General features: G+C 41.0%; 2 protein-coding genes across 2 annotated transcripts in view; both read left to right on the top strand.

Moving 5' to 3' along the window:
* The first annotated feature begins 3445 nt into the window (after nt 1-3445).
* LOC129096445 (small integral membrane protein 26-like) lies at nt 3446-5854 on the top strand. The gene is made up of 2 exons (XM_054605225.1): nt 3446-3623; nt 5187-5854. The coding sequence occupies exons 1-2, from the start codon at nt 3446-3448 to the stop codon at nt 5360-5362; spliced, it is 354 nt and encodes a 117-aa protein (XP_054461200.1). The 3' UTR covers nt 5363-5854.
* Nucleotides 5855-11285: 5431 nt separating this feature from the next.
* si:dkey-237i9.1 (SEC14-like protein 1) overlaps nt 11286-11923 on the top strand; it is a 30416-nt gene continuing 29778 nt past the window's right edge. Inside the window, exon 1 of the mRNA XM_054604461.1 lies at nt 11286-11558. The gene's annotated coding sequence lies outside the window, so the exon portion shown is untranslated. The remainder of the gene's footprint in view (nt 11559-11923) is intronic.

Genomic DNA, 11923 nt, shown 5'->3' with positions numbered 1-11923 from the left:
AGCCTGAACCGCCACAGAGACAGGAGACACCAGAGACTACAGAGCCAGCAGAGACCAGCAGAGACAGCAGAGACTACAGAGACAGGAGACACCAGAGACTACAGAGACACCAGAGACAGCAGAGCCAGCAGAGACTACAGAGCCAGGAGACACCAGAGACTATAGAGACAGCAGAGACACCAGAGACACCAGAGACACCAGAGACCACAGAGACTACAGAGACCACAGAGACAGCAGAGACTACAGAGACCACAGAGACACCAGAGACTACAGAGACAGCAGAGACTACAGAGACCACAGAGACACCAGAGACCACAGAGACACCAGAGACTACAGAGACCACAGAGACACCAGAGACTACAGAGACAGCAGAGACTACAGAGACAGCAGAGACTACAGAGACCACAGAGACAGCAGAGACAGCAGAGACCACAGAGACTACAGAGACAGCAGAGACTACAGAGACACCAGAGACAGCAGAGACCACAGAGACAGCAGAGACTACAGAGACACCAGAGACAGCAGAGCCAGCAGAGACCAGCAGAGACACCAGAGACCACAGAGACCACAGAGACCACAGAGACACCAGAGACTACAGAGACACAGAGACACCAGAGACTACAGAGACAGCAGAGACCACAGAGACTACAGAGACTACAGAGACACAGAGACACCAGAGACCACAGAGACAGCAGAGACACCAGAGACACCAGAGACCACAGAGACACCAGAGACAGCAGAGCCAGCAGAGACCAGCAGAGACACCAGAGACCAGTGGCGCGGGAAGGGGGTGCTGAGGGTGCTGCAGCACCCCTAGCTGCAGGGAAAAAAAAAAAAAAAAGTTGTTCTTAATTTTTATATATTAAATATATTAAAACGATATAACAAATAATTAGGCTTTGGGGACGAAAATAGACGTGGGAAAAATGTGTTTGCTAGTTTTTAGCTATAACAGGCATGCATGGAGATCTTGCTATATGGGGTTCGCGGGTTCACAGGGTTTGCGGAAGTTGTTAAAGAATAAAGAAGAACGTGAACGAACAGAATGGCGCAAAAGAGAATTTTAGATTTTTTCGGCAAAAATGCGAAAATACCGAGGACAAAAAACGAGCTAGTTTTAGAAGATGGAGATGGTGCAGCACCTTCATCTACTTTGCCCTCAGTCAACGACCACCACACTGAAGAGAAAGCAGCAAACGTTTCAGCGGCTAACAATGCTACTGACAAACACGAGCGAGCCAACACTGACAAGGAGCCGCAGCCATCTGCTACAGCTAGCGTCAATGGATTTGAGGAGCCGTGTCGTCCAGACCACCGAGGCCATCGTGAATGATGTAGGAGAGCAGCAGTGGCGGCGTGAGTTCTATGAGGCCTTGGATCTGGTCACTACCGAGCTAGATCGCCGATTCGACCAAGAAGGACTGCAAGTCGCTGCCATGAGAGAGCAAACCGTTATCGATGCCGCAAATGGAGACTACTCAAATTTGAATGAGATCACTGCTGCACAGCTCCCGGATCAGTTAAACAAATCTCGTCTACATATGCAGCTCACATTGCTCGGTGACCTCTCGAAGACAAAAGGCCTCAAGTCAGCTCAAGATGTTGCTGGATTCATCGGAACACTGCATCCTCAAACAAGGGAGCTACTAAAAGAGGTGGAGAAGTTTATTGAACTTTGTCTGTGTCTCCCTGTCTCCGCCGCCTCCTCTGAGCGGTCGTTCTCCACTCTTCGCCGCCTCAAAACGTGGCTACGGAACAATATGACCCAGAGACGACTGACACACCTGACTTTACTGCACGTCCACAGTGATGTTCTTGATCGGATGGACATTCAGCCACTGATGAAGAGGTTTATCGACAACACACTGGAACGGAAGTCTACATTTGGAGTCTTCAAATAGATAAGACCATGCATTTTTATTCATTTTTTGGTTATTGCTGCCGCCGTGCAGAATCTGTGTACTAGGCATTGTCATGTTTGTGGTATTAGTTTAGTGAGTGTGGACTGTTTGTGCGCGCTCTCTGCCAGGGAATATTAATTGGGGCAATTGGTCTGGATTTAAGCTGCTTGGAACCGACGTGGGACGCTCGGAATCGGGTGGAAATTAGGCGATTTCATGTATTTGTGACTCTTTTTGTGAGTGTGTGTATCCGGGACGCCGGTGCCCACGGACTGAAGTTGCAGTGACGGGATGGTCTCAATGGCTACCAGAAGGAGGGACGTTAGACCATCGTTTGAACGTGTTTTCATTAACTGTGTGTGGGGGGGAATTTGGGGAGAGAACTGATTAGATTGCGTGTTGGAAATCGTGTGTGGGTTTTGGGGGAATGTTTTAGAAGCGGTTCTCTCCCGGTGTCCCGAATACACACACACACACACACAGTCACAAATACATGCAATCGCCTATTTCCACCCGATTCCGAGCGTCCCACGTCAGTTCCTAGCAGCCTAAATCGAGTCCATTTGCCCCCAATTTATATTCCCCTGTCAGAGGGAATATTAATTGGGGGCAATTTGTCTGGATTTAAGCTGCTTGGAACTGAAATTAAAAAATTAATGTTTAGCACTGCCAAAAGCAGGACTTGTATTATGAAATGCAATTGAACCGGAAACCTGAAGATTGTACCATGCACGGCATGAGGAATAAAGCATTCAAATTAACTCCGACATTGCGTATACCTGGTGATTTATTATAGTCAAGTACAAGTCAGAATACTTAACGTAGACGTATTTAATACTCTGTGTTAATGACATATTCGGCGATCGGATGTCGTGGGAAAAAAAGTGTTAGTTTGCAACCGATATATAGGCCAATTCGATTTTTTTGTGTGTGTGAGCGAGCGCTAGTGAGCGAGAGACCGAGAGTGTTCAAGTTTATGTCCAAGTTTTTATTTTCCATATGCAACACGTAGCCTATATATTGTGTATATATAAGCATATTTTCCCCCCATGTAAATACTGTATCTTATATTATAGACAGTACCGCAGCACCCCCACTCAAAATACCTTCCTGCGCACCTGCCAGAGACCACAGAGACACCAGAGACTATAGAGACCACAGAGACACCAGAGACCACAGAGACTACAGAGACACCAGAGACACCAGAGACCACAGAGACACCAGAGACACCAGAGACTATAGAGACCACAGAGACTACAGAGACACCAGAGACTATAGAGACCACAGAGACACCAGAGACTACAGAGACACCAGAGACACCAGAGACCACAGAGACACCAGAGACCACAGAGACTACAGAGACACCAGAGACACCAGAGACACCAGAGACCACAGAGACACCAGAGACCACAGAGACTACAGAGACACCAGAGACACCAGAGACCACAGAGACACCAGAGACTACAGAGACAACAGAGACCACAGAGACACCAGAGACACCAGAGACAACAGAGACAGAGACCACCACAGAGACAGCAGCCGGCATGCCGTTCAGAGACCTGCTGAAGTGGAACACCAGGGTGTCTGCGGTCTACGCCGTCGGGGTCTGGACCATGGTCGGGGTCTGGACCATGGTCGGGGTCTGGACCATGGTCGGGGTCTGGACCATGGTCGGGTCCTACGCGCTGGTCCGGTTCTCACGTCGACACGAGGAGCCGCCAGGTGAGGGCCAGGTGTGCTCTGTGTGTTGCTACATGCTTTAAGAGGCCTAGTCCTCTATGAGTGACGCAAGCACTGAGGTCGTTACACCTGCAGACGGGTTCACGGTGCGCGTTCACAGTAGACATTACGGTACGAGCGCGTTCACAGTAGACATTACGGTGCGTGTTTATAGTAGACATTACGGTACGTGTTTATAGTAGACATTACGGTACGAGCGCGTTTATAGTAGACATTACGGTACGTGTTTATAGTAGACATTACGGTGCGTGTTTATAGTAGACATTACGGTACGTGTTTATAGTAGACATTACGGTGCGTGTTTATAGTAGACATTACGGTGCGTGTTTATAGTAGACATTACGGTGCGTGTTTATAATAGACATTACGGTGCGTGTTTATAGTAGACATTACGGTGCGTGTTTATAGTAGACATTACGGTGCGTGTTTATAGTAGACATTACGGTGCGTGTTTATAGTAGACATTACGGTACGTGTTTATAGTAGACATTACGGTGCGTGTTTATAGTAGACATTACGGTGCGTGTTTATAGTAGACATTACGGTGCGTGTTTATAGTAGACATTACGGTGCGTGTTTATAGTAGACATTACGGTACGTGTTTATAGTAGACATTACGGTGCGTGTTTATAGTAGACATTACGGTGCGTGTTTATAGTAGACATTACGGTGCGTGTTTATAGTAGACATTACGGTGCGTGTTTATAGTAGACATTACGGTGCGTGTTTATAGTAGACATTACGGTGCGTGTTTATAGTAGACATTACGGTGCGCGTTCACAGTAGACATTACGGTGCGCGTTCACAGTAGACATTACGGTACGTGCGGACTTCAAATTAAAAGCTTCATGAAAGTTGACCTCTGCGTTTAACCTTTCCTACTCATTGTAATGCTGCTGTAAAGGCCCATTCTTTCATTGAAGCCTTTAATTATATACTTAGTTATGTTTCATTCAATTAGTTTTTACCTTTAAAATCCCTCATAGCTCATATATGAGACTTTAATGAGACATCTACTTGGGACTATGAATTTGACACTAATACTGACTTCACTATCTGTTGTTACTGAGCTTTGCTCTATTCTCTCTGTTTCAGTACATCCACATGAACCATATCACCATTTATAGTTTAAACGGTGTGGTTAGTGTAGTATGAATATCATTTATTCATGGATGGACTTTAATAAGATGTTTGGGTACTTGTACCCTACTTGAGTATTTCCATTTTATTTTTAAATATATACTTTCTACTGCACATTTGTCTGACAGCAATAGTTGCTTTGCAGATAAATATTTTAAAGTACTTCAATACGTTTATTTCTTACTTTATTTATCTATATTTTGATTTGTATTTATTGTTTAGTCAAGCTGAGAATGTTTACTACAATAAATAACATATTTGAACACCTCTCAGTATCAAATACTCCCATTAATTTACACATGGTTACACAGTTGTTATACTGTATTCACTCAGCCCAGTTTACATAGACATGATGTCATATTTCAGTTCTAACTGCTCACTCTTTACTTTGCCCTTTGAACTCAGTCAAAAAAGAAGAAGAGTTTCAAGAGCCAGAAGATCCAAATCAGGTCGTCCACCTGACGGCTCACTCCAAAACCGTCATCGTCTACAGGAAAGACTTTGTCCCGTACAGCACAAGGATCTACAACTTCCTCCGGTCCTTCAGCGGGGGACCTGAGAGAGGAGACGGGGACAAATGACCACGGACACTGGGCTTGTCAAGAGCACGTTCTCAGAATGCACTATGAATTTATGCTTTCGTGTGAGGATACTCTCTTTATTTGTGAAAGAAATTCCAGCACACTCTGCAGGTCTGAGGCAGCAGCCATGGTGTTTGGATGATGATGTCTGAGCCCAGATATATATTTTATTATTTATTTGCCAACAATATTCAGTAATGTTACTGTCCGCGCCTGTCCACAATACAACGGTGTATGAATGAACCTCATCTGTTCATTGTTTAAGAGGCAGAAGGTGTCGTGCTATTTGAATATGTATGATTGTTTTACAGAGCTTGTCATTATCTTGATTGATGACTGAGATGAGCACTACCTTTGTGAAGCTTTAGACGGTTGATGTGCATCAGAGAGCTGCTGATAAGTGTTACTAATAACATTAAAGGTGTTTTTATGGTTAACTCTAACATTACTAATAACATTAGAGGTGTTTTAGGGTTAACTCTAACATTACTAATAACATTAGAGATGTTTTTAGGGTTAACTCTAACATTACTAATAACATTAGAGGTGTTTTTAGGGTTAACTCTAACATTACTAATAACATTAGAGGTGTTTTTAGGGTTAACTCTAACATTACTAATAACATTAGAGATGTTTTTAGGGTTAACTCTAACATTACTAATAACATTAGAGATGTTTTTAGGGTTAACTCTAACATTACTAATAACATTAGAGATGTTTTTAGGGTTAACTCTAACATTACTAATAACATTAGAGGTGTTTTTAGGGTTAACTCTAACATGACTAATAACATTAGAGGTGTTTTAGGGTTAACTCTAACATTACTAATAACATTAGAGGTGTTTTTAGGGTTAACTCTAACATTACTAATAACATTAGAGGTGTTTTTAGGGTTAACTCTAACATTACTAATAACATTAGAGGTGTTTTAGGGTTAACTTAACATGACTAATAACATTAGAGATGTTTTTATTAACATTCTAACATGACTAATAACATTAGAGATGTTTTTAGGGTTAACTCTAACATTACTAATAACATTAGAGATGTTTTTAGGGTTAACTCTAACATTACTAATAACATTAGAGATGTTTTTAGGGTTAACTCTAACATTACTAATAACATTAAAGGTGTTTTTAGGGTTAACTCTAACATTACTAATAACATTAGAGATGTTTTAGGGTTAACTCTAACATGACTAATAACATTAGAGGTGTTTTTAGGGTTAACTCTAACATGACTAATAACATTAGAGGTGTTTTTAGGGTTAACTCTAACATTACTAATAACAGGTGTTTTTAGGGTAACTCTAACATTACTTTTAGAGGTGTTTTTAGGGTTAACTCTAACATTACTAATAACAAGGTGTTTTTAGGGTTAACTCTAACATTACTAATAACATTAGAGCTGTTTTTAGGGTTAACTCTAGGGTTAATAACATTACTAATAACATTAGAGGTGTTTTTAGTTAACTCTAACATTACTAATAACATTTGTTTTAGGGTTAACTCTAACATTAACTAATAACTCTAACATTACTAATAACAGAGGTGTTTTTAGGGTTAACTCTAACATTACTAATAACATTAGAGGTGTTTTTAGGGTTAACTCTAACATGACTAATAACATTAGAGGTGTTTTTAGGGTTAACTCTAACATTACTAATAACATTAGAGGTGTTTTAGGGTTAACTCTAACATTACTAATAACATTAGAGGTGTTTTAGGGTTAACTAACATTACTAATAACATAGAAGGGTTAACTCTAACATTACTAATAGAGGTGTTTTTAGGGTTAACTCTAACATTACTAATAACATTAGAGGTGTTTTTAGGGTTAACTCTAACATTACTAATAACATTAGAGGTGTTTTTAGGGTTAACTCTAACATTACTAATAACATTAGAGGTGTTTTTAGGGTTAACTCTAACATTACTAATAACATTAGAGGTGTTTTTAGGGTTAACTCTAACATTACTAATAACAGAGGTGTTTTTAGGGTTAACTCTAACATTACTAATAACATTAGAGGTGTTTTTAGGGTTAACTCTAACATGACTAATAACATTAGAGGTTTTTGTTAACTCTAACATTACTAATAACATTTTAGGGTTAACTCTAACATGACTGAGGTAGCCAAATGGAATTCATCCATATCTGTGTTCCAAAAAATATATCAGAGCACCTTTTTTTTTTCCTGACCCAGTGTAAGCAATGTCCATTCATTCAGTCTCACATCAACGTTGCACTATATTGTCATTTAGTCAAATGTGTGCGGCTCAGATTCGTCCTACAGTTGGCCTGTTGTATCAATTTAACACATTTAGTTGTGGAGGGAAAATAAGCCCTCTCTTTCCTTGCTTGTAATAAAACATATTTAGAGGTTGCTATTCATTTATTTAGAGTCAGATCCTTTAGTGAAGTGTTTTACATCAGTACATGTACATAGGAGAAACTTAAAGGTCAAAGCACCAACTCTATCTCTATCACAGTTAATTCAATTCAATCCAATTCAGTTTATTTTGTATAGCCCAGAATCACAAATTACAAATTTGCCTCAGAGGGCTTTACAATCTGTGCACATGCGACATCCTCTGTCCTTCCCTCACATCCTCTGTCCTTACACCCTCACATCCTCTGTCCTTACACCCTCACATCCTCCTTACACCCTCACATCCTCTGTCCTTCCCTCACATCGGCACAGGAAAAACTCCCCTAAAAACCCCTTTAACAGGGAGAAAAAAGGAAGAAACCTCTGGGAGAACGACAGAGGAGGGATCCTTCTCCAGGATGGACAGAATGCAATAGATGTCATGTGACCAGAATGAACAGCATAACAGAGATACAACACATTCAATGTATGTGACATAAATGATTCATATAATAAGACTACTTATAATAACACCAGCAATTATTACAGTAGAATTATAGTTATGAAAATAGGGATAGTAATGTGATTAATAATAATAATGGAAGTAGCAGTGGGTGTCAGTCGGCTCACAGCAGGAGGCACGACTACGGTCCAGGTACCACAACGATTCATGGAAACCTGCAGAACGAGAAAGCAAAAAGGGCTTCAGGGTGGAAGTAAAGCTAAAATGCTTAATGGTACAGGTAATAGTAATAGTAATGTGACTAGTAATAATAATAATGGTGGTAGCAGTCGGTGTCAGCAGGGCCGTAGCAGGATGCACGACCACGGTCCAGGTACAGCCACGATTTATAGAAGCCTGCGAAGCGAGAAAGCACAAAGACTCCAGGGTAGAAGCAAGTCAATAAGCGTAATAGTACAGGCAATAATAATAGTAATGTGACTAATAATGATAGTGGTAGTAGTAGTGGGTGTCAGCAGGGCCTCAGTAGGTGGCACGATGACAGTCCAGATATAACCCCGATTCCTGGGAACCTGTGAGGCGAGAAAGCACAAGGACAGCTAATTAGACATAGTATACAAGCATCCTCATACTGTTTTTGTTTTCTAAATTACTTTTATGACTCTATCTGTAATTGTTATTAGACGTCTTTTGAAACCCTCTCCATAGGTCATGGCTATTTCGAACACACACTGAGGACTTCCAGAAGGATAGAGGGCAGAAATAGGTCACACATCCTTCACTTGATGATACATAAGGATTTTTTTTTGCTTTTATTGGACTTTGAGAGTGCAGGTGATGAAGGAAAGAGGAACACAAGGAAGGAGAACGAAGATGCGAGGAATGAAGACCACGCTGTACATGAACGTGGGCTGTCACAGGAGCATAGTATTTGCCTTGATGATGTATTTGATCTGTTTTTGCTTACTAATGGTGAAATTCACCCTGGCAGAAAAACTGAACAGCACATAACATGATGACTCTTTGCAATGACCTTGATTCAATCTGAGCCAAATCTGATATTTGCTGGCAAATCCTCTTTTCATGGGAATGTTATCCTCAAGAGATCACATCCTCCATAAATACATTTTTCCAGCCAGACCATACAATAACATTTTTATGCAACATTTTAATGCAACTGCCGTCTTTCTTTAACATCTGATTTGGTGGCAGACGTCAGTGTGCAGACTCAACTAGCCTGCCAGTTAATGCTATCATCCACCGCCATCACTAAACCTCTTATATAATTAGGATCTGAATGTACTTAACTCTGGGATATAAACAGAATTTTATAGGCCACAGCAAAGTCTACACATATTTGTGAAACACGTGTATATGAAACATAGAGTAAAACACATTTGTTCATGCTAATCTAAATACTTGAGTATTTGATTCTTAATGGAAAAACCACTTAGATGGGTTTGTGTTTTTCCACTTATTTAACTTTTGGGTGTTATTTTGTGACAGTTATTATCACACCATGAGATACTTGCAGGGGGACCTGTCACAAATAACACCTGCTTCAACAGCAGAGGTTTTGGACTACAGGTGTATAAATATATTAAATCAGCACCTAAAAAAAGCTTGTTTTACGTGTAAGCGATACAAAAACTCACAGTTCAACAGCACCATTCATCACCTGCGGCCAAGAATAGCTCACTGTCTCCATTTACACATGGTATTTGAGGGTTTGGCATCTTGCCAAGTTCACACACTTTTGAGGATAGATGAACCAAAGACACTCCAATGTCTATGATTCTGAACCGCTAAAATAACTTATTATTAATTATTGTGATTGCTATTAATTATCTGTATTTTAATTCAATTTACACTGATTTTACACATTTATACATCGTTTTTTGGCATTGTTAGACAGCAACAGAAAGACTGAGACACAAACTGAAGTTGTGGGTATTGTAAGACGAGGACATTTATAAGGCAGTGAAGGTTTAAAATGCCATTGGTTGCAACATGGGGAATTAAGCAATTATGTTTGAAGCTCCTCCCACACTTTAGGCTTTAATTTATTTTATTTTGCAAATCTAAATAGCTGGAGTGGCCCTTTAACTAAGCAGGTCGATCTCAAGACTCCCCCACCTTCTGTCCATCCACAATCTCATATATTCTTAATAGCAACATCATTTCGCTACTGATGCCATTATACTTTGCATTCATCGGTGGTTTAACAGACACAAACAACACTGCAATGGAAACATACAGTATGTTCTTGAAGTATGACATGCTGATGTGATGCAAAATAAAACTACAGATAAACTGTGCCCATCTTTTTATGATGACTGTAATAATAATAATAATAACTTTATTTATATAGCACCTTTTAAAAACAAGGTTTACAAAGTGCTTCGACAGACAAGCCAGCAAAACAGTGCAATAGAAGAAACATTAAGAACAATCATTAGGATAAAACTAAACTAAGAAACAAAATGAAATAACAAGTGACAATCAAATAAACAAACAAAATAATGAAAATAATGAAAATAATGAAATAAATAAAATCAAGTGATATTGGTAAAATATAGTAAACAAATATAAGATAAAATACCAAGACCAAATGAAAATGAAACAATAAAACGACGACATCACATAAAAGCCATTCATAGCAAATGCTCTGATATAAAACAATAAGGCGGTGACTAGACTTATACTAGACTATAGTATAAGTCTACGATATGATGTGAGCAGTATTATACTGACTAGACTTATACTAGACTATATACTATACAGTACAGTATAGTATAAGTATACGATATGATGTGAGCAGTATAGTCTATACTGCTCACATCATATTGTTCCTCTGGTGCTTGTGATGCACTGAGGTCAGGCAGTGGGGTTTTTATGAAAGCAGCACTGAGAGGTGGAAAAAACCCGAGTTGAAAAAAGGGGGCGGAGCCACGGCGTCACATGACAGCGAGAGGAGGGGAAAGGGGCGGAGCCACGGCGTCACATGACAGCGAGGGGAAGGGGGCGGGGCCACGGCGTCACATGACAGCGAGAGGAGGAGACAGAGAGGAGGACACATGACAGCGAGAGGAGGAGACAGAGAGGAGGACACACAGAGAGAGAGGAGGACACCGGAGACGCTTCCTCCATCAGCAGTGGTTCAGCACCAGCGTGAGGAGCTCGTCAGCCTGTGAGGAGGACTCGTCTCACGGTCTCTAGCTGCTACATGGCCAGCTAGCACGATAAAGCTAACTGTTAGCTTCTGGAGCAGGAGGATGGACAGAGCTGGAGCCGATACACCTGTCAGGAGAAGCAGCGACTAACCAGACTAAACCAGCCCTGTTTACGTGTTTGAGTCAACGGTAAGCACCACGTACGGTATTGATAACAGCGGTGAGTTAGCGCTAGCTTTGCGGGCTAGCCTCTGTTAGCTCTGTTATTGTGTAAGCTAACCTCTGTTAGCTCTGTTATTGTGTAAGCTAACCTCTGTTAGCTCTGTTATTGTGTAAGCTAACCTGAACAACAAGCCGGTGTGCCACATGTTGTGATCCACGACACGGTGGTGTTAATAACAAGCAGTGAGCTGCTGTCTAGAGTAACCTGCTCTCATGTGGAGCTTACATTCACCTGGAACCTCCTGTATTAAAGTGATTGTCTTGTTCTGTCGTGTCTTCTGGAGTTGCTGACAGACCCTGAAGCATGACGGTAATTATGTACAGCAGTAGCC

Source organism: Anoplopoma fimbria, chromosome 9 (assembly GCF_027596085.1).
Source record: "Anoplopoma fimbria isolate UVic2021 breed Golden Eagle Sablefish chromosome 9, Afim_UVic_2022, whole genome shotgun sequence".
In the NCBI taxonomy this organism is placed as follows: Eukaryota; Metazoa; Chordata; class Actinopteri; order Perciformes; family Anoplopomatidae; genus Anoplopoma; species Anoplopoma fimbria.
The sequence above is the reverse complement of the archived record's forward strand: the minus strand, read 5'-3'. Positions and strand labels throughout refer to the sequence as shown.

Excerpts from the sequence above, each read along its gene's own strand:
- LOC129096445 (XM_054605225.1), top strand. The coding sequence starts at position 3,446 with ATGCCGTTCAGAGACCTGCTGAAGTGGAACACCAGGGTGTCTGCGGTC. Across the intron at positions 3,624-5,186 it reads TCGACACGAGGAGCCGCCAG|TCAAAAAAGAAGAAGAGTTT; the intron begins GTGAGGGCCAGG and ends CTTTGAACTCAG.